The 26,562-nt window shown below is 33.7% G+C and overlaps 1 protein-coding gene across 7 annotated transcripts in view; it reads left to right on the forward strand.

Moving 5' to 3' along the window:
* Positions 1–26,562, forward strand: part of TRPC1 (transient receptor potential cation channel subfamily C member 1) — a 65,787-nt gene that overhangs the window by 11,651 nt on the left and 27,574 nt on the right. For 3 of the 7 annotated variants that reach the window (XM_040480385.1, XM_040480388.1, XM_040480384.1), the window contains exons 2-5: positions 2,674–2,828; positions 9,109–9,210; positions 10,638–10,760; positions 13,634–13,836. In XM_040480385.1, the coding sequence (XP_040336319.1) occupies positions 2,674–2,828; positions 9,109–9,210; positions 10,638–10,760; positions 13,634–13,836 (583 nt within the window). The remainder of the gene's footprint in view (positions 1–2,673; positions 2,829–9,108; positions 9,211–10,637; positions 10,761–13,633; positions 13,837–26,562) is intronic. The other 4 variants (XM_040480387.1, XM_040480386.1, XM_040480389.1 and 1 more) reach the window with 4 other exon arrangements.

Here is a 26,562-nt window from a genome sequence, read left to right on the forward strand (position 1 = left end):
CTAGCTAAAATACAACAAACAACCATTTAAATGAATAGTTGAGCTTTCAGGAAATTAAGGGAAACACTCAGGATCCAAAAGTGAGAAAAAGACTGAAAAACAGAGGAGTGTCCTTAAAACACTATACCTGTAGCAAAGCTGTAGATGAAGAAAAGAATCCATCCACCAGCACTGGGAGACTACAGAGAAGCTTGTAAGTAAGAATCTGCAGATATAGTCCTGTCTCTTGTTGGCTTGGAGTTTAATATTACCTACTTGGTCCATGAAAACCTAAACTGAGAAATAATGAAAAGGATTGATAGGGGAGCAAAACCTCTGAGTTATGTGGAAGAAACAAACTTAAAACATCCTTGATGTGACAAGCTTTCAAACTAGGTTGCCAGGATTCCCACAGTTAAGCTGCATAAAGATGAGTTTGCAATGCTCAATTTAAAAATTCAGAGGACAGTCACCCATTATTGATAATCACTAGGCACAACAAATAGGATTAAATCCTTAAGACCTGATAAGTATCATATAAAAACCATAAAATAAGTATGTTTAAAATGACTAAACTCTTAAGGAAATGAAAACATAAGGAAGTAAAACAAAAGATTTGGAAAGTAATCCAGTAAAACTTAGAGAAAAAAAAGTCATTAAAAAAACAAATGAGTTAAGGTGATTGAATAAGGAATAAGTGAGATTTGGACACAGTATCAAGAATGCAAGAGAGAGAGCAAGAAAGAGGAAAAATAAGAAATGTTTAGAGACACAAATTGGAATGAGATGATCCAACGTAATGTGTGTGGTTTGTTTTTTTTTTTTTATGTTTATTTGAGAGAGAGAGAGGAAGCACGCACATGATGGGGGGAGGGTCAGAGAGAGGGAGACCAAGGATCCGAAGCAGTCTCTGCATTGTCCCATGAACCATGATCATGACCTGAGCCGAAGTTGACGCTTAACCAACTGAGCCACCCAGATGCCCCTCCAAAATAATGCTTAATGGAAGTTCCAATAGAAAACAGAGTAATATGGAGACAAAGTAATATTTGAAGAGGTAATGGCTGAAAATATTGCAGAATTAATGAAGGGCAGAAGTCCTTAGATTCAGCAAGCTTAATGAGTCCCTAACAGGATAAATAAAAAATTAATCCTCCCCTAGACACCTCATGAAACTAAAGAAAATAGAGTTTTTATGGGTAGCATTTTCCTACCACTAAGATATTGAAATAAATTCACCTTAAATAAGGGTTAAGATGTTACTTTCCAGTAACAAGGTGAAATTTTCACTGGTCTATCTGTATATTCACTATTCATCTTGTGACTAAGAGCTTCACTTTTTGAAGTTTTTTTATAAGTTTTTGCCATGGAACATTAGTATCTAAATATTAATTAGCAGTGCTATGAGGAAAATATTTCTTTTCATGACTAGTTTTCTTATTGAGGAATCTAATGAAGTATGCCATCAAATAACTACCATTCAGCTTCTTCCAAAATGTGTGGGAACTTTAAAGTCATTGACTAAAAATAGTAGCAAATCTTTGAAAAGTTTTAACAAAAATCTGTTAGTTTTCCTTCTTGTCCACTCATTTAGTTCACTTTTAGGATTTTTTCTTTCTGTATCATGAAATTACTCATTTCTTTTTCCTTGTGGTTTCCATTCTGATTGTTCTTTTCCTGTTTATTTTTCATACACTTTTGCGGAACAACTATATTTGCAAGTCACTTAAAATGGTTTATTCCTCCTATGTTTCAAAAGTTAAATAAACAAAACCCACCTTGCTTTATTTAATTAGCCCTTCTTTTTTTATTTATTCCACCTTATTATTATATTACTGCACTAGCTAGTCAACAGATAAATAAAATGGGCCCTCGGTGAAAATGATTACCTCCATAAATAATCTCATTTACCCTTTTGGGTCAACTGTTTTGATGTGGGCTGGAGTTAGGCGGAAGGTAATCTGCATGCTCCCAACACGTCAGACTTCACTTTGAAATATTCTGACTTCAGCCCTTACCAGCATTAATTATTTATTAATTTATGAAGTGAACATTCCCTGGTCACATAAGCAGATGATGAGTGAGTGAGTGAGTGAGTGTGTGTGTGTGTGTGTGTGTGTGTGGAGAATGGGGAGAAGAGGATAGGAATCTCTGGCATCCTTTCCTCTTACTATGCATACCTACTAGCATGTATACATTCACATCGCTTTTCCAAACTAGGTTTTCCCCTGTAAAACCACTTCTTAATATTCTATGCTTGTTATTAGATCTTATTTTTAACCATTGTTATGTGCTAGTAAATGTGTATATGAGATGTAAAACTAAATCCGTTAAGCTTCTTTTATTTTTCTAGCTTCCAGTCTGTACTTTTGGACATTCTGTATTATTTAAATATCTTCTAAAAGTTTCTTTCCTTACTTATAGTCAGTCAATTATGAATTTTAAACTTAACAACTTTTGTTTCAAACTGCACACTTAAAATTTTACTCCTTATGTTTGCAGTTGGTGTGCATACTATTTTATCAGGATATAAGTTTTTCAGCAAGGAAATGTTCCCATTTTCTTTGTACATTTCCATATGCAAAATGAGTTTAGATTTTTAAATTTTCTTTTAAATCACCAGGCTAAGTTTTTACAGTCATTCTTATCTAATATGTCTTGGATATTAAATTATGTTTGTATATTGTTATTTAGGTGACTATTATATGGTTAAAAAGATTTTGGAGGAAAACAGTTCAGGTGACTTGAACATAAATTGCGTAGATGTGCTTGGGAGAAATGCTGTTACCATAACTATTGAAAACGAAAACTTGGATATACTACAGCTTCTTTTGGACTACGGTTGTCAGGTACAAGGCTAGATAATTCTATCCAGTAGCTTCTAAGTACTGTTAGATATGCCATATTTTCTTCTTTCTTTCTAGTTTTCTTCCACTCCCTCCTCCCTTTCTTCCTTCTTTTTTTTTTTTTTCTTAATTTCTTTCACCCTTTATTTGGTCTTGAGCCACTAAAAGTTTTAAAAACAAACCATGAAAAAGCCTTTTTATAAAAAGTATATTTTGACTTGATTTATCTTTTTCCTCCCAATTTTGACTTTTTCCTTCCTTATAAATATTTTATAACATCTGACAGGTAAATTATCATGACTTATTAAAGATGGCTTTGTTTTTATTACTTATGTTATTACTATTTATATTATATATCTAAAAATAGTACAAATGTTCTGGAAGTGTCAGGGAAACAGATTTTTCTGTGGCCCGTGTAATTTACAAACAAAAGAACAAAATGCTCCTGACTCACAATGCAATTTTTAACTTGACTTTTATTTTGTCCTTTTAAATTTTATTAATTTTTCCCTTTTGTCTGAAGTTTAGTGTTTGCTTATAACTAAAAGTGAAAAAAAAATTTTAACTGGAAAATACAGACCTTTCTGTTTGTCTTCATATCAATTCAGGTAGAAAAGCAGGCATGCATATAAGTCTTGAAAGAATTCAGTCAAGAGATTGTGAAGGAAATTTAATAATATTATTTTCCTTTTCTTTTGGGTTTGCTTATGATGGGAGCACATGAATTCTTGCACTTCTTTTTTTCTTTCAAATAGCATGATTGTTTGCTCTGTTGGAGCTTCAAATTAATGAGGCTTTTTATTTTAGTGGCATCAGGAAGCACTCACAGAAAATTTAAAAAGTATAAGTAAGTTTTATGTGTATTTTTACTGTGTGTATATATACATATGCATTACAATATATGGCACTTTCTGTGTACATGCATATTTGGAGTAGAAAAAGAAATTGCCTTCCCAGCAATTCCAGTTATCTAGAACACCACTGAGAACCAGAAAGTAACAAAAAAACATCCCTGAGCAGTAGGTGCCGTGAATTTTTCCATTTATGAACTTTAGTCAATAGAGTACTGGAGCTCTCCTTCAACTTTAACAAACTTAGAATACTTACTCTTCTAATCCATAGAGAATTAGAGGGGCAACAGAAGGGACATGAGGGCTGCAGAAAAACAAAATGGGGCGCAGTACCTCTGACTCTCTTTAATAAAGAGGTCAAAAGCATTACATATCTGATAATCTCTGAAGAAGTTGTATGTTGGGATGGTAATCAATGTTTATAACAATGGCCCAGAATAAGTGAGGAAAAGTTAAATTATATTCAGTACCTATTGTTTTGGAAGAAAGAAGAATATGTATAGTACTTCTGAAAGCAGAAAGCTTCCATCAAAATAGTTTAAATTTCAAAGTGAAACACTTAAAGGCATAAGCTTCAGTGACCTAGAAAATAGTTATAAAGAAGGACCCTGATGATTCTGGATAAAAGAAGTATTATAGTATGATAATCATTTTTATCTTTTTACATACACGATCCTGTGTATATAATAATTCTGCAGTATACATGGTGTCTGATCACATTTGAACATCATAGCCAGCCTATATAGTTGTTATATTTTATAGACCGGAAAACTGAGGCTCATAGACTTTAATGAATTGCCCAAAGTTCTAAAGTGAGTGAGAGGAAAGCCAAGATTTGAACCTGATCTTCTGACTGCAAATCCCATGCTCTTTCCAGTTCACTGTGTTCTGTCTCAGGTTATCTCCGTCTTACCTATCAATCAACAGATGTCCAAAGCCTTTGGTTGGGTGTGATTGTGGAAATGAATAAGTAAAACGTGAGGTCTGTACTAAAGGATATTAAAACTAATTGGACAATGAAAGTATAGTTGACCCTTGAACAATACAAATTTGAACTGCATGGGTCCATTTATATGTGGATTTTTTACAGTGTAGTACTGTAAATGTATTTTCTTTACCTTATGATTTTCTTAATAACGTTCTTTTTTCTAGCTTACTTTATTGTTAGAATACAGTATATAATACACATAACATGCAAAATATATGTTAATTGACTGTTATTGGTGAGGCTTTGGTCAACATGCTATTAGTAATTGACATTTGGGGGAGTCAAAAGTTATATGCAGATTTTTGAGTATGTGGGGGGTGGACACCCCTACCTAACCCCTGTATTTTTCAACTGTACATAAGAATTTCTAATCAGTTAAATAATGCAGAAGTGTATTTGATAAGTACTGAGTGTATTATAATACTTGACCCTTGTGTATTACTTTGAGGTTAAAAAGTGCTATTATGTATTTTATCTTGCGTTATGCTAGTGGCTCTCATAGGACAATTTTGCTCTCCCGGGGACATTTGATAATATCTGGAGACATTTTTGGTTTCACAACTGGTGGATGGACCACCACTGGCATGTGGTAGGTGGAGGGTAGGGATACTGCTAAACATCCTGCAGTGCACAAGACAGCCCCACAACAAAGAATTATCTGGCCCCAAATGTCAATAACGTTACTATTGAAAAACCATGTTTTATGGTTAAACTTTTGTGCTTTACAACAGATGTTTTGGAAACATAGAAAAGAGAAAGTCACTGTGTATCTGCTATCAAGGTTTCATGGAAGTGTGTCACTTGAGCTCAGCTTTCAAACATTAATAATTACCAATATTTATGTAGTGCTATTGTATACTAGGAATCTTAAATATATTCACTTCTTTAGTCCTCACCACAGCCCTATGAGATAGGTACTATTATTATTTCCATATTATAGTGGAGAGAACCAGTATACAAAAAGGTTAAGTAACATGCCCAAAGGTACAACACAAATGGCAGACTTGGAATTTGAACCCAGGTTCTGGCTCCAGGGTCCATGCTTTTACCTACTACTGAAACTACTCTCAAAAATGTACAGATAGCTCTGGAATAGGAGATGTGGAAAAGGATGTAAATAAAAGCACATGCAATGTATATTTTTGAGACAATGGATAATTTAGCCTTCTGAGGAAATTATTTGGGCTGGATGGTAGTGGGAAATATCTGGAAAAATAACTAAAACAAAACTAATGAAAAGAGCCTGAATGCCAGGCTAAGGAATTTGGGTGTATAGATAGTGGGGTCATTAAATGATTTTTGAGGAAGAATGTGATGTGTCCAGTAATATTTTAGGAAAACCATTCTAGTGGCTGTGTTCAGTACAGATTAAAAAATGGAAAGTGGGGAAGGCCATAGCTTGGGTGAACAGTTTTTACAGTAATCCAGATAGGAAGAGGTTAAAGCCTGAACTAGAATAGTAGCTACAAGAATAGGAGGAAAAATGGCAGATGTGAAAGATGTTATGAAGGAAGAGTTGATAGAACTTAGTATTTAAATTTGGAGGGGAGAATTTAAAAAGTCTAGGATGATTTGGAAATGTTAAACATAGGTGGCTGGGAGAAGGATGAAAGAAGTTAAGTCAAGCGTGGGGCAGAGAAATGTGAATTCTGGTTTTAGTCCTATTTATTTGGGGGGTATCAGGCAGTCTCCAATACACAGTTACACATGAAGATTAAATCTCTAGGGAGAGGTCAGGCTGGAGAGATAGAGCAGTCATGGACATGGGATGATCACCTGCATCATGAAAGTGGATGAAATTACCGAGGAGAGCAAAGGGCTCGTGCTGATTCTTTCTCAGGGGACATCTATGCTAATAAAGGCAATAGAAGGAAAGGGTTCCATTAAAGGAGTTTGGGATAGTGCAGCATTGTGAACACCAAAGAAAGAGTTTTAATGTGTTGCTTAGAAATCAAAGAAAATGAGGGAGTAGAAAAGGCACTGGATTTTGAAACTGGCATCAGTAGAGTTAGAGAACATGATATGCATGGGTCTGAGAAATTTGACAGAGTGAGAGAAAGAAAACTTGAGTGGTGAAAAGAAAAGACAGGATCAAGTCAGCTTAGCAAGAGTGAGGAAGTATTTCATGTTTTGGGAGATGGGAGCTAGGACTGTTTTTTCTGTAAATGAAGGACCAAGTGCCTATAGAAGAAAAACATTAAATAGAATACCAAGGTGGAAAACAGCTTTGGAAAGAAAATAAGAAGCTTCTTACTTTGAGCTTAGGGGAAAGAGTATGGGAATTGTTGAAAAGACATTCTGAGATGGGAAGGAATATAGCAAGCACCCTCGTTAATACATAATAAGTATACATATTGAATACATTGGTATAAGGTAGGGATGGTCAAATATTTGTGAGAAACTGGGAAGCAAAACTAATGACCTTTTGTCCTAACAATATTTTAAACATTATTTGAAACTTTTTCATTCAGAACTTCCTTTGATTTATCAAATAAATATGATTTGTGCAGAATAAGTTAATCGTAACTCCTTATTTACACGATTTTTTTACACAAACAGTTTTTATTCCTGAAGCTTATCCTTTTAAGCATTGAAAGATTTAACATGAATCTTTCTTTATTCTTCACAAAATAGTGTATCTGAATATAATTTAACTTTACCATCATAAGTGGGAATCGTTGAGAATATAATTGTTTTATTTTGCTTTATATAATCTGAAAATATTAACATGTTTGTCCTTACATTATATGGCTTCAGACTGCTCTGTATTGATAGCGATTTTGCTATACTGATATTTTATCTTTTCATTGGTCAGCTTTTAGCAATTTTTTCACTTCTTTCTACTTTGTTAGTTTTAACCTAGCTGTTTCCTTATTCAGTAAAGACTTGGAGAACACTTGGGAAAGCCAGTTTTCCTTCATTTATAGACAACTCTTAAGTCAGTATGGTTGAGGCAATTCCTCCTGGGAAATAATGCCCATGAAGTTAGTTTGTGACAGCTCAATATAGTTATTTTGGAAATTTGCAGTTGGATCCATGGCTATGTTTCAGATAGTTGGAGTTGACTGGTGCTTTGACTTGAAGAGCAGTGCCATTACTATAATTAGCTTTATAGGTTAAAATTAATCATAAGTGAAATGTTTAGTAGTAATGAATACATAATTCTTTTTGTTTGCTTCACCTGACCAAGTATGGTAAAAACTGAAGAGAAATGTTTGCAAAGTAGAAGAAGAATGATGCTAAATTCAAAGAATAGGCTACAGCCCAGTGAACCCTAAAAGTTTTAAGGGATAAAATAATTACATTTCTCATTAGAGTGGGGGGGTTTTCCTGTGGCAATATATAGGCAGTTCCTAATGATTGAATGTGGCCCCCAATTCTTTCTTTGGTGTGCTTAGTCCTATTTTTAGATATCCAAATAAAGTCTTCCATTTTTAGTCCTATTTTTGACATCTAGAGAAAGTGAATGGAAGTTTTATTCTTTTCAGCTACAAAGAATACTAAAGATCTGATAGAGTTTCATTTTCAAAAGAGAGAGGATGTTGATATAGATGGTTGTCAAAGACTATGACAGTTTTTCAAGTGTACAAATTGAAAATAATCGGGTCATTTTTTAAGATTAAAACATTATTTATCCCCATGTTTCCCTTCTCCCTTTATAGCTTTCTTTAAGAAAACAAAACAAAACCAAACAAAAAGAAACACAGAAACCTGATGTCACAGTTGCCAAGTATAATAATAGGACTGTAGACTTTGTTGCAGTGTTGGAAAGTCCCTATTCCCAGCTTCTATTTACTTTTTCTTCCAAAGTTGGAGTTTCAAAATGAACTATAGTTTGGGATTTTTAAAACTATAAAGTCACTTCTCCATCTTGTCTCTAAGGACATTGGTGGCCTAGTTTTTTGTGGCTTTTACTTGATAAGATTGCTAATATCAATGTCAAATTTGTACCATTTCAGTCAGCCATGTATGTTTTAAAGTTGAGAACAGAGGGCTCCCCTTATCCTCATGGTTGCATTGATGATAATTTTTATTAGACTGAACATACCCTGTACCAGTAGTAATAGTCCTTGGCAATTTCTTTAATACATCTGGAATGTTAAGATTCTTTTGGTTCAAAGTTCAAAAGTAAAGATCTTGAAAAAATTTTTCAACTTTAAATATGGCATGGATCCATTAATAAACCCTTCTCTTCAAGCATTTATTATTTCACCGGTTTATGCAATGAAACCAGGACAGAAATTTGTGTGTGTTGTGGTACACAAAAGTACTGCTAAGGCCAGCAAATGTACTATTTATTTGGATAGTCTAAATTTTTAAATATTTAATATTACTGTATATAATACAGTTTAAATTTAAAGAGTTTTATTTAGGAATTAGTAAAAATAAATAGTTTACCTTTTTATCCTCCATTTTCATTTTTAACCTTTTTTTTTTTTTGAAGTCCGCAGATGCACTTTTGGTGGCAATCGACTCTGAAGTAGTGGGAGCTGTTGATATACTACTTAATCATCGACCAAAACGATCATCAAGACCAACTATAGTAGTTAGTACTCTTAAATATTTATTAATTTGGATTTTTAAACCAAAATAGATCTGCCCCATTGCCATTTTTTTCTTCCCCCAAATTTATTTTGTTCTAAAGAAATAGTTTTTTTTACTGTAAGGTATTGCCTTAAAGTAAGTAGACACTTTGAAGAATAATTAATATTGCTTTCAGGAAACCTTTTTAAAATTAGTGATATTTCCATAACTTTGTCAGTGTGGATCAGTATTTTTAGTTTTGAACATTCTATAGATTAAGTTGAAAATTCAGGTTAGTTTCCAAATGGATTTACGAATTAAATATATACAGTGAAACCATAAAACTGGAAGAAAATGTAGGTGAATATTTAAGTGATTAGGAGTGGAAAGACTTTGTAAACTTAAAACCAAAGGACAAAAATCATAAAAAGCAATGGCACAACCATTGGCTGTATAGAAGTTAGATTTCTGAAATTCAGACATTGAAAAAATTTAGAAAGCAGATGGATAATTGGAAAATATATTTCCTATATATCACAAATTAATCTTAATAATTGACAAATTGATGAAAAATATCAAGATGAGAAAAGGACATGAAAAACATCTCAGAAAAAGATGAAAAGTTACTACTAATAACACATGAAATACTAATTTTTGCTTGTCAAATTAGCAAACATTTTTAAAAATAATGATCATTGATTGCAAGGGAGTAGTACAGTCTCACACACAATTGGTAGGGAGGGTATTTTGGGAAGCAGTTTGGCAGAATGTGTCATAAACAAGAAAGATGCTCATATTTTTTAGTGCTTCCTCCTCTAGAAGCTGGTCAGAAATGTGGACAAAAATGTTAATTGTGATCTTATTTGTAGCAATGAAAAAACCATATGACACAATTTAAACACCCCCAAATAAAAGATGGGAAATAGTAATAATTACATATGTATTAAAATGGTATTTTTCAAAGAATATATACAAACCTGAACAAATATCACATAAGAAGTCAAAAAATGAGAATAGTAAACTGGACATACAATATATAGTCCAAAGTTAAAAACATGCACAGACAAGGAACTATGAAATGTAGCAAAATGTTACCTCACAGCAGTCATCTCATTGCTAAATTAAGGGTATTTTTTGTGTTACTCCTTTTTTCTTTATTGCTTTTATAATTAGGAAGATAGCCACTAATCAAATTCTACTTTAAAAATGATATATTTGTTATATATCAAAATTTAGCAATTACAACCTTCATTATTGGTGAGGAGGTAGTAAGACAAGCAGTTTAAATAATTGCTGGTTGTGTAAACTGGCTATACTCAGAAAAATATTGTTTTACAAAAGAATTACAACTTGGTTACAGATTATCTGCCATTATCTGAGAACAATGAGAAACTCTGCTAAATTGCATACTTTATCACATATTAACTGAAATATTTTACTTTCATTTAGATATTACAAAGTTTGTGTAAGCATGACTTTCTCCATAGGAGTGTACCAACTAGTTTAAGTTGTGGCGAGAGACCAACAGGAGCAGAGAAAAAAAAGGCCAAGAATACAGCCCCTGTCCAAAGGGTCAGAAATATCTGGACTCCTATTCAATTTTCTGTCACCTGTCTTGCAGTCATGATTATATTTTGGTATACTTATTCCACTTTCTAGCCTTTTAACCCCTTTACTTTTTTGGCAGGGAGTTGGAGTGTAACCTGCCAGGGTACTGGAGCAGCTGACTGGCATTCTTTTATCACCATCACCACTGTCAGTCGAATCTTGAGTTGTACTCAGTGAAAAACACTTTGTACTTCATCTGTAACCAAAAGGCTTATCCAGCCTTTGCTTGAGTACTTCCAATGAGGGCAGGATCACATTTTAACAGCCCTAATACTTTTTGACAGGCAGTGTCAAATATTTTTATACACTTTTTTTTTTTTATCATTTCATTGAATTCATTCTGTATTCTTGGCTTATCAAAATTGTCTATTGATAAATTTTGACTTTCTAATACAGGTGGGGTGTTTTTTTTGGTAGTATGTAGATTATATAATGAGCAATTAAATTATGAATTTTGATCTTCTAATAATGTTTTTCATGTTAAGTATGTTTTATAGGAAAACTGAGGAAATTTTTCTTTTAAGAGAATAAATATAATTTTCTTCTCTATAACCAGTAATAAGGAGAGAAAGGGCTAAATTTTTAGACTTCTTTCTTATTTTTAAATAAATTCATTAATTTAAAGTTCCCAATAAATAAATGGGAAGTACATAAAGAAACTATTCATAAAAGAAGAGGAAAACGGCTTAAGTATGTCAAAAAATAGTAAAATTTAACTAGTAAAGTAAATTAATATTTCATGGTAGTTTTTTTTGTGTGTGTGTGTTATAAATTGGGAATGACCATGCCTAGTGCTGCCTAGCTAAAGTGTGAAATGGGTACATTCCTATATTATTGGCAGTGTAAAATATGAAAAGAATTTTGGTAATATATATCAAAAGCTTCAAAACTGTTCATGGCCTTTAGACCTATTATTCGACTTCAGGGGTTCTGTGGTTAATGACTTTATCCTAAATTTCAAAAAAGCTGTATTCATAAAGATGTTTGTGGTAGGTTGTTTAAATAAAGAAAATAAAATATCTTGAGCATAGATCTATGAATTTTCTTAAATTGCATACTAAATTCTAAATACACGAGTTTTATTTCCCAGAAATTCTGGGCTGTAGCTTTTTTTTGCCCCCCCCCCCCTTTTTTTTAACAGAGGGTGAGAGAGAGAGAGTTCAAATGGGGGAGGGACAGAGAGAAAGGGAGAGAGAGAATCCCAAGCAGGGTCCATGCTGTCATCATGGAGCCTGATGCAGGTCTCAACCCCATGAACCGTGAGATTATGACCTGAGCGGAAACCAATAGTCAGACAACTGGCTGAATCATCATGGAGCCCCTGGGCTGTAGCTTTACGAGATTATTAGAAGGGTCCTTGGAGTTCATAATATTAAGGACCATTGTTTTGTTTTGTTTTGTTTAATGTTTTATTTTTTATTTTTGAGAGAGAGAGAGAGACAGTGAACAGGGGAGGGGCAGAGAGAGGGAGACACAGAATGCAGAAACACGGTCCAGGCTCCAAGCTGTCAGCACAGAGCCCAATGCAGGGCTCGAACTCACCAACCGAACTGTGAGATCATGACCTGAGCCGAAGTCAGATGCTCAACAGACTGAGCACTCCAGGTGCCCCAAGGACCATTGTTTTTAATCATTGATGCCAAATCACTTATATCAAAGATGTCCCTAAAAGGAGGTATAATAGAGGTCTAGAAGGAGATACTATAAAATGTTTGTTGCTTTGGAGGAATACGGGAATTTTTATTCTTTCTGCTTTTCTATATTGTTCGGATATTTTATAATGTGTATGTATTACTTTTATGATATTAATAAAAATTACCAAAAAAATTCTGTGAACTTGATAAGCTTATGCAATGGAATCAAACATATCTCCTGGAAATGTGTGTGAAAAAGTGAGAAGTATTGGGAAGAGTATGCAATAGTCATAAAATAATCAACCATTTTATTTAACCCTGATTCTTTATTTACATAGTTTCTTTTTTCATGTCATGCCATCACCAGGCCCATGAGCCCATGTAGTGAAAGCAGAAAGAAACTATTCATAAAAGAAGGCTCCAGTGTAATACAGACCTGAGTTCTGATCTGCATTTTGCCACTCTGTTGCATAGCATGGGCACATTAACTTCTCTGAGCCTCAGTTTCTTCATGGGGATTATAATGCTCAATTTTGCAGGCTAATATGGGGATGAGATGAGGTGATAAATGTAAAGTGCCTAACAGTTTCAGAAGTGACTCATTAATAGTAGTTAGGATTGTTAGTGTTTTCATGCCTTTGTAACAGGAAGTAGTATAGGTATTGATTGGGAATATGTAGAGAATTCTACAAAATGAAGAGTGCAGAGTGCTTCCTATTATCCCTTTCAGGCAGCTTCACTGCTATCAGTGTGGCAAGATTTGCCATAGAGGTGGAATTTTTAAAATTTTTCTCATGCATTTATACTCTGCCTATTTTTAACATTTCTGTTTTTCCTTTATATTCTTTTTCTAAGATTCTTGTTATCATTGTCATGCATGTTTCCATAATCTTGTGAAAATTAAACACTTTTTTCTAAAGTATTTCTCTAGGTATCTTCACTTCTTTGTTACAAAAATAGAACTCTAGATGTATGAATGTATCCTATTGAAGATTTTTGACTGTCATGATTTATTGTATTTATTAATTAAAATTGAGTTTTCAGGTTTCAAAAAAAATTTAGTCCTGGTAAAATGTTATCATATTTCTTAATATAATTCTTACGTTCTTTGTGCATTCTGATTTTTTCATTTCATTTTCAGATAAATGTGTTGTTTTGCAGTCATAAATAATAATTTTGGACATTTATATAAATATTTTTCAGAAATTAATGGAGCGAATTCAAAATCCTGAGTATTCAACAACTATGGATGTTGCACCTGTCATTTTAGCTGCTCATCGTAACAACTATGAAATTCTTACAATGCTGTTAAAACAGGATGTATCTCTACCCAAGCCCCATGCAGTTGGCTGTGAATGCACATTGTGCTCTGCAAAAAACAAAAAGGACAGCCTCCGACATTCCAGGTTAGAAAGTTAAGGTTTTGATGAATAGGTGTGTGATACAGTAAGGTATGTCAGTGAAATTTTTGTTGTTTATCTTTCTATGAAGCTTTTAAGAAATATGGTACTGGGATGCCTTATAAAAGCTAAACTTCTAGTTCTTTTGCTTAGTATGAGTTTTACATTTTTAAAAAATGTTTACTAAGTGATGAATAATTAGCAAAATCCTTCAAATTATGAAAGGTTTACCTCATACTCCTACTGGTGGGGCTTGAAGACACTATTTGCTTTTTGAAAGCAGAGTTTATTAATCTAAGAGAATTTTCAAATAATGGAAGGGGTGAAGATACCCCTTCTTATTTATAAGGAAATAAATATTTTCTGTCTGACTAAATATTTAACTTATTATGCCTTTTACTTCCCCTTTCACACAGTATGCAAGTTTTTTTCTCTTCCCATTATCCCCAGTCAAAATGTTGAGAACAACTGAGGAGAAAATGAACAAGAAAGTATCCCATTTTGGACAGGTTGAGCAAGATCACATACATGGGCATGTTGTATAAGGTTCTGGGCTAGACTTGAGATCTAATTTTCAGCATAAGCCTATATATAAATCATCTATGTAGTAATCAAATATAGTTGAAATTGTATCACATATAATATTTACTGTGGAAATGTGGTCTCGAAGTCCTAAGAAGCCTGTTGACAAGCTGTTTTTACAGTATATGAAATTAGCTTTAAAGCTGCAAAGTATTCACCCTTACTTCTGCCTTACCTTAAGAACAGATCTTTGGTAGATTGACAGATAGCGACAATCCATAAATTGAGAAAGTCTCCTGGGAATCAATTTAATGTTTATTTGCAGAGGTTGAGCTGAAAAATTTTTCTATTTTCAAATTGATTTACAGTGAGATCTGTGTTTCTTTTTGATAAGATCAGGTTGATAGCTATGGCTTTATCATTTACTTTTTAGTTTTAAAATGACTAGTCTATAAGATGACCAACAGAAATGATCTTTAAGGCCTCTTCTAGTTTTGAAATCCTTTATTAATATTAAATATAAATATTTCCAGATTGTATGCTTGTTAGATAGGTGTGTAGTTGAAGCAGCTGAGGGTAGAGGAGTTGGAGCTGGAGAGAACACTCAGCCTGGCTTCGTTTGAGTTGGGGAAGACACTTTGTTCTGAAATCTTTTAGAGAAAGAAAAGAGAAAGGAAACCATAAAACAGACTCTTAACTATAGAGAACATACTGAGGGTTGCCAGAGAGGAGGTTGGCGGGGGGATGGGTTAAATGGGAGATGGATGTTAAGGAGGACACTTGTAATGAGCGCTGGGTGTTTATTATATGTAAGTGATGAATCACTAACTTCTACTCCTGAAACTAATATTACACTATATGTTAACTAACTGGAATTTAAATTAAAACTTGAAACAAAACAAAATAAAATAAAGTAAGATGAAATAAAATCAGGTAATGTCTTTCATCTTTTATGTTTTTTTTAATATTTTTGGTTATACTGTGTCCTTTGCATTTGTAGATAAAGCTTAGAATGAATTATCATTTTTTATAAAAATACTTGCTTGAATTTTTTTTTTTTAAGTAGGCTCCACACCCAACGTGGGGCTCAAACTCACAACTCTGAGATTAAAAGTCATGTGCTCTACTGACTAAGCCAGCCAGGCACCCCAAAGTTTTAAGAGAAGTTGCATTAAACCAATTTGGAGAGAATTGCCGTGTTAATAATATTAAATCATTCAAACTGTGAACATGGTATATCTCTCCATTTTATTAGATCTTCCTAATTACTCAGCAGTGTTTTCTAGTCTTCAATGTATAGGTCTTATACTTCTTGTTTACAATTCATTCCTAAGTATTTTATCTGTTTTGATAATACTGCACATGAGTTGCTTTCTTACTTTCATTTGCAGATGGTTCATTGCTAGTATATAGAAATAAAACAGATTTTTTTGTATACAGGTTTTGTATCTTGTGATCTCACTAAACTCATTAGTTCTAATAGGGTGTTTTGTTTGTTTGCTTGCTTGCTTTTTAGATTCCCAAGGATTTTTTACATATAAGATTATATCATCTGTAAATAGAGATAGTTTTACTTCTTTTCCAGTCTTTGGGCCTTCATTTTTCTTGCTTTATTACACTTACATTTTCTTGCTTTATTATCCAGGGTGATGTTGAATGTAAGTAAGACTGAATATCCTTGCCTTTTCTGGACTTTCTATTTGGGAAAGAATTCAGTCTTTTAACATTAAGTATGATGTTAGCTATAAGTTTTTCATTGATTTCCTTTATAAGAATAAGTAAATTCCTTTATATTTCTAGTTTTTGAGGGTTTTTTTTTTTAAGTCAAGAATTGATTTGGGATTTTTGCCAAATGCTTTTTTGCATCTATTAAGTTGCTCATATGGTATTTGTTCTTTATTCTATTTATATGATGTATTATATTAATTTATGTTCAGATGTCAAACTAACCTTACATTCCTGGAATAAACTCCACTTGGTTGTGTTATATAATACATTTTAGGGGTTACTGAGTTCATTGTGCTAATATGTTAAGTATTTTTGTGTGCATGTTCATGAGGGATAGTGTTCTATTACATCTTTTTCCTATGTCTTGTCTTGCTTTGACATCAGGAGAACACTGGTCTCATAAAATAAGTTTTGAAATATTTCCACCTCCTCTATTTTCTGACACAGTATTGTTTAGGACAGACACTATTTGTTCCTTCCTTACATGTTTGATAGAATTCATCAGTGAAGCCATTTGGATCTAGATTCCTTCTTGGCAGGATGGCTTTTAATTTCTAAGTCAATTTTCTTAATATAGGGTTCTTTGGATTTTCTGCTTATTCTTGAATCTGTTTGACAATTTGTGATAGACTAGGAATTTTTCCATTCCATCTATGTTGTCTAATTTGGCATAAAGTTGCTCATATTCCTTTAATATTTTTCCTCTCTGTAGGATCTCTTTTTATTTTCTTATTTGTGTCTTCTGTTTTTTTTATTGGTCATTATAGCCCAGAAATTGCCCAGCTACAGTCTTCAGGTCAAATCCAGCCCACCAACAGTTTTTATAAATTGAGATATAGCCAACCATTCGTTAATTTATTGTCTGTTGCTGCTATCACTATATAACAGTAGAGTTGAGTAGTTCTCAAAGCCTAAAATGGTTATTATCAAGCCATTTACAGAATGAGTTTGCTGATTCCTAATATACCTAAAGGCTTGTCAGTTTTATTGATCTCTTCCAAGAAACATTAATTTCATTCTTCTCTGCTGTTTTTCTTTTTTATTGCTTCTGCTTGGATTTTTATTATCTCTTTCTATTTATTTTGGGTTTGATTTGCTCTTCTTTTTCTAGCTTCTTAAGTTAGAATTTAGCTTATTGATTTTAGATTTTCTTTATTTTTAATGTAAGTATGTTCAAGATATTTTCTAATTATTTTGTGATTTCTTTGATTATTAATATTATTATTATTATACTTCCTTTTTAAGAGAAGTTTTAGGTTTAACAAAACTGAGCAGAAAGTACAGAGTTCCTACATACTACCAAATTCACTCCCTCCCCAGCTTCCTGAAGATCAGCATTCCTCACTTGTGTGATATCTTTGATTCAATAGATGAACAAACATTGACCCATAATTATCACCCAGATAATTAGGGTTCACTCTTGGTGTTGTACATTCCAAAGGTTTTGACAAATGTATAAGGACATGTAGCCACCATTCATAGTTTCATAGAAAATAGTTTTACTACCCTAAAAATCCCCTACATTACACCTATTTGTCCCTGCCTCACCTCAAACCCCTGGCAACCACTGATTTTTTTTTTTTTTTATTGTCTCAATGGTTTTAACTTTTCTGTAATGTCATATACTTGGAGTCATATATAGTATGTAGCCTTTTCATATTGGATTCTTTCACTTAGTCATACACGTAAGTTTCCCTCATGTAAGTTTCCCTCACATGTTTTCATGGCTTGACAGTGCATATCGTTTTAATATTGAACAATATTTTATTGTATGAATTTTCTACAGTTTGTCCATTCACCTACTGAAAGACATCTTAATTGCTTCCAAATTTTGGCAGTTATGAATAAAGCTGTTAGAAACATTCATGTACAGGTTTTTGTGTGGACATAAGTTTTCAATTCATTAGATAAATACCAAGAAGTGTGATTGCTGGATCATATGGTAAGAATATGTTTACTTTTACAAGAAACTATCTTCCAAAGTACCCACACGATTCAGCATTCCTACCAACAAAGAATGAGAGTTGATGTTGCTCCACATCCTTACCAGCATTTGATATTGTTAGGGTTTGGATTTTAGCCTTTCTAATTGGTATGTAATGGTACTCATTGTTGCTTTAATTGCAATTCCCTAGTGACATATGATGTTGTACATCTCTTTATATGCTTATTTGCCATCTGTATACCTTCTTTTGTGAGATGTCTGTTCAGATCTGTTGCTTATTTTTTTATTTATTTTTTAATGTTTTTAATGTTTATTTATTTTCAAGAGAGAGAGATTGAGAGGCAGAGCATGAATGGGGGAGGGGCAGAGAGAGAGGGAGACACAGAATATGAAGCAGGCTCCAGGCTCTGAGCTGTCATCACAGAGCCCGACGTGGGGCTCAAACCCACACACCATGGGATCACCACCTGAGCCAAAGTCAGACGCTTAACCAACTGAGCCACCCAGGCGCCCTTGTTGCTTATTTTTTAATTGTGTTGTTTGTTTTCTTATTATTGAGTTTTAAGTGTTCTTTGTATACTTTATATACAGAGTCCACTATCAGATATATTTTTTGCAAATATTTCTCTCAGCCTGTGCCTTTTCATTCTTTTCATTCATGGTCTATTTATTTGTTTATCTATCTTATTTATTTAAATGTTTATTTATTTATCTTGAGAGAGAAAGAGAGTAGCACATGCAAGCGGGGAAGGGGCAGATAAAGAAGGAGAGAGAGACTCCCAAGCAGGCTTCTTTCTGTCAGTGCAGAGCCCCATGTGGGGCTTGATCTCAGGAACCCATGAGATTATGACCTGAGCCAAAACCAAGAGTAGGACAATTAATCAACTGAGCCACCCAGGTGCCCCCTGGGTTATTTTAAAGTGTGTTGTTGTACTTGAACATATTTGGGGATTTCCCAGATTTCCTTCTACTGGTGACTTCTAATTTAATTTCTAATGTAATTAATTGATTGGAGAATATACTGTATTTAAAAAAACATTTTTTTAATGTTTATTTTTGAGAGAGAGAGAGACAGAGACAGAGCATGAGTGGGGGAGGGGCAGAGAGAAATAGAGAGAGACAGAATCTGAAGTAGGCTCCAGGCTCTGAGCACAGAGCCTGACATGGGGCTCCAACTCACGAACTGCGAGATGATGACCTGAGCTGAAGTCGGACGCTTAACCTATTGAGCCACCCATGTGCCCCTACTGTAATTTGTAAATAACTTTATTGAAGTATAATTCATATATAATAAAATTCACCCTTCTGTAATATGCACAGAGTTGGACATTGACCATCATTATCTAATTCCAGAAAATCTTATCACTTCAAGAAGAAACACCATGCTCATTAGCAGTTACTCTCCCAGCCCCTGGAACCACTAACTTTACTTTCTGTTCTTGTGGGTTTGCCTATTCTGTATATTTCATATAAGTGAGATCTTTCAAGCTGACCATCTTAGTGGTCATTTGCTTATCTTCTTTGGAGATGTCTGTTCAAATCCTTTTCCCAGTTTTTAATTGGTTATCTGCCTTTTTATGGCTGAATTGTAAGAGTTCTTTATATATTTTGGATACAAGTCCCCCATCAGATACATGATTTGTAAATCTTTTTTCAGATCCTGTCAGTTATATTTTTACTTTCTGGATGGTGTACTTTGAAGCATGGAAGTCTTATATTTTGGTGGAGTCCAGTTGATCTCAATTTTGAAATTATAGCTAAGATACCATTGCTTAATTTGGAGAATGCACTTTTTATGATTTTGTTCTTTTTTTTTTTTAAACGTATTAAGACTAGTCCTATGGCCTACTATGTAGTCTAACATAGAGAATATTCTATGTACTTTTGAAATAATGCATATTTGGCTGTTTTGGGGTAAATAAATATCAGTTTGAACATATATTCTTTCATAGCATTTGAGTCTTCCTTATCCCTACTGGTTTTCTATCCATTTATTCTATCAATTTCTGGGAGAGGAATATTAAATCTCAGAATGTATCAGAATATATAATTTATCCTTGTCAGGTGCAGTGTTCTGTAGATGTCTAGTTGGTTAATGGTCCTGTTTAACTTTTCTCTTTCCTTTTTCTCTTTCTTTATATCTTTTGTCTGGTTGTTCTATCCATTTTTGAAAGTGGGGTATTAAAGTTTCTAATTGTTATCGTTCAGTGTCTATTTCGTTTCTGTTCATTTTTTCTTAATAATTTTAGTACTTATTGTTACAAATATGTTTATAAATGTTATATCTTCTTGAAAAGGTTCACCTTTTATCATTATAAAATGTCTGTCTTATCACTAGTAACAGTTTTTTTTTTTGTTTTAAACTCTGATGTTAATATGGCTGCTCTAGCTTTCCTGTGGTTGCTGTTTGCATGATACATCTTTTTCCAGACTTTTACTTTCAATGTATTTGTATCTTTGAATCTTAAGACAACATATAGTTAGATTATGCTTTTTTTTTAAATCTAGTCTGACAATTTCTACTTTTGATTTGATTATTTAAACCGTACACATTTAATATTATTAACATAGTTGTATTCACATATGTCATTTTTCTTTTTGCTTTCTGTATGTCTCCTTTTTTGTTTTCTATGTGTCTTATATCTTTCTTTTCCTCTATTCCTTCATTAGTGCTTCCTTTTACATTGAGTGTATATTTTATTTATTTTAAAGTTTTGTTTTTGTTTTTTTAAATTTTTATTTGTTTTTGGGAGAGAGGGAGAAAGAGCACAAGCAGGGGAAGGGCTGAGAGAGACAGAGACACAGAATAGGAAGCCAGCTCCAGGCTCTGAGCTATCTGCATAGAGCCTGATGCGGGGCTCGAACTCATAAATCATGAGATCATGACTTGAGCCAAAGTCAGACACTTAACCGACTGAGTCGCCCAGGTGCCCCTACTTATTTATTTTAGAGTGAGAAAGAGAATGGAAGAGGGGCAGAGAGAGAGAGGGAGAGAGGATATCCCAAGTAGGCTCTGTGCTGTCAGCACTCAGCCCGGCATGGGGCTCGATCTCATGCACCATGAGATCATGACCTGAGCTGAAATCAAGAGTCGGGTGCTCAGTTGACTGAGCCATGAGGCACCATGAGTGTATATTTTGTAATGTAGCATTTTAATATTATTAATGAATTATTTATTATATGTTTTCAGGTTTTTTTTTTTTTTTACTGGTTGCCCCAGAGCTAATCATATGCATCTTATCAGAATCAGCTTCAGATTTTTACTAGCTTAATTTTAATATATGGAATGCTATATGTGTGTGTGTGTGTGTATATATATATGTAGTCTCTTTTCTATCCCTTTAATTGTATTATTGTTATACATATTTCATCTATTAATGTTATAAACCCAACAGTGTATTGTTATTATTTTACTGTCATCATTTCCTTAGTCTATTATAGCTGTAGTCCTGATCACTTATTTTGTGCTGCTGTTGGTGAATACATTACACATGTATTACATTTTTCTGTTATCATAGGCCAAACAGTACATTATTATTTTATATAATTGCTTTTTAAAATCAGTTAACAGAGAAAAATCTGTATTTATAGTGTCTTTTATAATTATATAATTTTGCTGGTGCTCTTTGTTCATGTGGACTTGTATTACCCATCTGGGATCACTTGCTTTTAAGAGCTTTCTTTAGTATTTCTTCTAAGGCAGGTCTGCTAGGAACATATTTAATCAGTTTTTGTTTTTCAGGTAAAGTTCTTATTTTGCTTTTACTTTTAAAGAATAATTTGGGTGGTTATAGTATTTTTGATAGTTTTTTCTTTGAGTGTTTTGAATATTGAATCCTCCCTCTATTGTTTCTACTGAGAAGTCTGCTGTTAGCCTTATTGGGGTTCCCTTGTAAATGCCTCATCATTTTCCTCTTGTTGTTTTCAAATTTTTCGCCTTGCCTTTGTCTTTCAGCATATTTATCATGATATTTCTGTTTGAGTCTCTTTGTATACATCCTTCTCAGAATTTGTTGAGGTTCTTAGACGTGCAAGTTGTTGTTTTTCAGTACTTGGTAAATTTTGGTAAGTTGTTAGCCATTATTTTTTCAAAACTTTTTTTCTTCTTTTTCTTGTGTCCTGGTATACCCATTATGAGTATGTTGTTGTACTTAAAAGTATTACATATCTCTGTGGATTTCTGTTCATTTTTCTTCATTCTTTTTTTTTCCTCTTTGTTCCTTGGCTTGCATAATCTCTATTGATATATCTTCAAGTTTTGTAGTTCTTTCTGTTACGTCCTGCATTATTTTGCTTAGGGCTGTCATAATAAGATACCACACTGGATGACTTAACAGAAATTTATTGTCTTACAGCTCTGTAGCCTATGAATCCAAAGTCAAGGTATTGGTATGATTCATTTATTCTGAGGACTCTGAAGGAGGGATCAGTTCCAGGCCTCTGTTACTGGCTTGTAGATGGCCACCTTCATGTTCAGAGAGTATTCTCCCTGCATGTGTACCTGTCTCCACACTACCCCCCACGTTGTTATAAAAACACTAATTATATTGGATTTAGGCCCACCTTAATGTCTCATTGTTACTTGATTACCTTTGTAAAGACCCTGTCTACAAATAAGGTCACATTTTGAGATACTGGTGGATAGACTTCAACATATGAATTCTAGGGGTACACATCTCAACCTATTGCAAGCTCCTCTAATGAATTGAAAATGCAGTTATTGTACATTTCAATTCCATAATTTCCATTTTGTTCTTTTTCATAATTTCTATCTATTTATTGATATTCTCTGTTTGATACAACATTGTCATCATGCCCTCTTTTACTTCTTTAATCATACTTCCTTTAGTTTTGGAATATATTTATAATGGCCACTTTGTAATCTTTTTCTGTTAAATATGACTTCTGGTTACTTTCAAAGGCAGTTTCCATTACCTGGGTTTTTTTTTTTTTTTTTTTTCTTTTTCTCCTTGGGTATGAGACATGTTTTCTTATTTCTTTTCATGTCTCTTAATTTTTTACTGGAAACTAGACATTTTAGATAATATATTATAGCAACTCTGTGTGCCAGTCCCCTCCATTTTCAGGGGCCTATTGCTGTTATTTGTTTGTTTGTTTTATTTTATTTTTTTTAGCAACTGGCTGGATTATTTTAGTGAAATCTATTTTCCCCCTTAGTTGCTGTTTGGTGAGGGACAGCTTGACTTTTTCTTGCACATCTAGTATTTCTTTGTTTGAAATCTGGACAGTCTAGTATATATTATAGCAAGTCTCAATACTCTTTTACTTTTCTAAGGTTTTTTAAAAATTATTTTTCTGGTCTGCTGAATCTTGTCTCCCTGTGAGGTACAATCATTGATCTCTGTGCTTAGCTTATTTTTTTTTTCTTATTTTTATTTTTTAGCTTTGATTCTTTTTTTTTCATATTTATTTTTTGGGAGAGCACAAGTGAGGGAGGGGCAGAGAGAGGGGGACAGAGGATGTGAAGCAGGGTGTATGCTGACAGGCTGACAGCAGTGAGCCCAATGTGAGGCTCAAACTCACGAACCAAGAGATCATGTCAGATGCTCAACTGACTGAACCACCCAGGTGCCCCTTAGCTTTGATTCTTAAGGGTCATTTTAGGGTGTCTGTAGGTGAGCCACTAATTTGGTAGAAGTTATGTTAATACACTTTGGGCCTATAAGAGTTCTGCTGTCTCCTGATGAATCTGTGGGTTAGTCAAAGTTGCAGCCATTTCTCAATAGTTCTTGTCTTTTCTTTTTACCAAACTGTCTGATGTTCTCCACATATGCCTAATACGTTAATCTGCCAGAGATCTCTGGAGACCTTGTATGAATTATTTTATGGCTTTTTTCACTTCCAAGATCTCTCTGTTAAATTTCTAGTTTGTCTACTGTTTGTTTCTACTCAGACTCCAAGCTTGGTTTTATAAAACTGCAGGTTTTCCTTGTTCATCTCCTCCAAGTCCAACCCTTTCAGCCATCAGAACTGTAGGTTTTTGCCTCCAGTCGAATTGATTTTCCCCTTTAAGCACAAAAGTACAGGTTTACCAGTCTCAGGCTGGAAAACTGCAGTTCTCCTTGACAGAACTGGGGGGGGGGGGGGCGCAGAGGTGATGGAGGTAGCCTCAGGCAAGAAGACCACAGATTCGAACCATTCTTACCTGAAGCTCTAGCAGTTTTTCAGTAATTGATTCTCAGTAGATAATTTCCACTGCCCTGAAAAGGTTGATTTTTTAAAAATACAGTTAACTCTTGAGCACTGTGGGAGGTAGGGGCACCAACCCCCTGTGCAGCAAAAAAATCCATGTATAACTTTTGACTTCGCAGAAGCTTAACTACTAATTAGTCTACTGTTGACTGGAAGCCTTACTGATAGCACAGTCAGTCAACACATATCTTGTATGTTATATGTATTATGTACTATATTCTTATAATAAAGTAAGCTAGAGAAAAGAAAATGTTATTAAGAAAATCATAAAGAAGACAAAATACATTGATAGTACTGTACTGTATCAAAAAAACCCACAGAGGTGCCTGGGTGGCTTAGTCGGTTTAGTGTCCGACTCTTGGTTTCAGCTCAGGTCATGATCTCGTGGTTTTGTGGGTTTGAGCCCTCCATTGGGCTCTGTGCTGGCAGTGTGGAGTCCGCTTGAGATTCTCTGTCTCCCTCTCACTCTACCCCTCCCCTACTTGCTTTGTCTCTCTCAAAAACTTAAAAAAAAATTTTTTTAATCCCACATAAAAGTGAATCCATAGAGGTCAAACCCATGTTGTTCAAGGGACAACTGTAATTGTATCCATTTGTATACATATTTTTTGTGTGTAGTGGAATCATTAACCTCTTCACACCACCATTACTTTGATAGTATTTTGAATACCAAATTGATAGATTTTATAAAATGAGTCAGCCCCGTTACTTGTCAGATTCCATCTAAGTACTTTCTATACAACAGTACTTGATTATTACTCTAACACAATTGGTTGCCACCATTACTAGCTGTCACTCTTGCTGTGCATTTTGTCATTAATCCTTAATATATTTTGAGACATGATAATGTTGGTTAATACAGAAGTCATTTTTTTAGACAGAATCTGATAAAATTAATATAGAAATATTGATAGAAACAGAACAGTTGCTTAGTTATACAAATTTTTCTCAAGTTTTTGGACAGTTTTGTTGTCGGCAAATATCTCTTTGGAAATCCTTAAGACAGCTATACTTGTTTTATTGAATAGCTAACTTATAATTGGATTTCACAAATACTGTTTTCTTAAAAATGCATTATACAAAATTTACTTTTATATCTTAAGTAAGACCTGAAACCTATACGGTAAATAAGGAATATTTCAGTAAGTTTGTTTAAATAAAAATTTATGGGCATCTCAGTGGCTCAGTCGGTTTAGCATCATATCCTCTGTCCCCATCTCTCTCTGCCCCTCTCCTGTGCATGCAATATTTCTCTCTCTCAAAAATAAATAAACATTTAAAAAAATTTAAATTCCCACATGGGAAAGTTCAGTTGCAAACAAAGGAAAAAGACAAACAAGAAACTGGGAGAAAGTATTTAGAACACTGTGACTAGACAGAGGGCTAATTTCTTTGATATGTAGATCCTACAAATTGATTAAAAAAAAACAATTATCAGAAAAATAGGCCAATGAAAATGAACAGGCAGTTTACAGAAGAAGTATAATGGATAGTGAACATACAAGGATGCTTAAGCTTATAAAGAAATGCAGAATAAAACAACTCTAGAATTACAGTTTTTATCTGCAAGAGTGGCAAAATATTGATGATGATGTAGGGAGAAATGAGCTCTCCTTATTGTTAGTGCTTTGGAAACATGTTAGAATTTAAAATACACATGCCATTTTATCCAGCATTCTAGTATGCAAAAGATATGTGAACTAAAGAATATTCATTGCTGCATTATTTATAGAAGTAAACAATTAGAAGCAACTGAAATTTCCATTAATGGAGATCTGATGAGCTGCCATCAAATGGAAAACCATCCAGTTTTAGAAAAAAATGACATGACTCTATATGTAGTGACATAGAGTTGTTCCTTTACATAGTATGTCTGATTATGTTTGTGTGTGAATTGAAAATATCAGGAAGGTATTGACAATTCTCCATAATGTGACCATCTTTGAAGAGTAGAGTGGTGGAAGGAGAATTAGGGACCATCATGTTTCTGAACTGCTTGCTGTTTTTAATAACAAACATGTATTAATTATGTTTAAAAGAAAATACACATAATATCTACCAAATGGAGAAATTAAGAATTATATGCTTACAAATTAAAGATATATAGCAAAAATTTTCTGCTTTGCTTCCTATTTATGTATTGAATATGAAACCTAATTAGTTTACAGAAGGTAAAGGGACATGCTTTTCTGTTAGAGAATGTGCATAAATGAATGATTTCGTTCTTTTTTTTTTTTAAAGGAGAGAGAGAGCACTAGTGGGGGAGGGACAGAAGGGGAGAGAGAGAGAGAGAGAGAGAGAGAGAGAGAGAGAGAGAGAGAGAG

Source organism: Herpailurus yagouaroundi, unplaced genomic scaffold, assembly GCF_014898765.1.
Source record: "Herpailurus yagouaroundi ecotype Mexico unplaced genomic scaffold, PumYag 159, whole genome shotgun sequence".
In the NCBI taxonomy this organism is placed as follows: domain Eukaryota; kingdom Metazoa; phylum Chordata; class Mammalia; order Carnivora; family Felidae; genus Herpailurus; species Herpailurus yagouaroundi.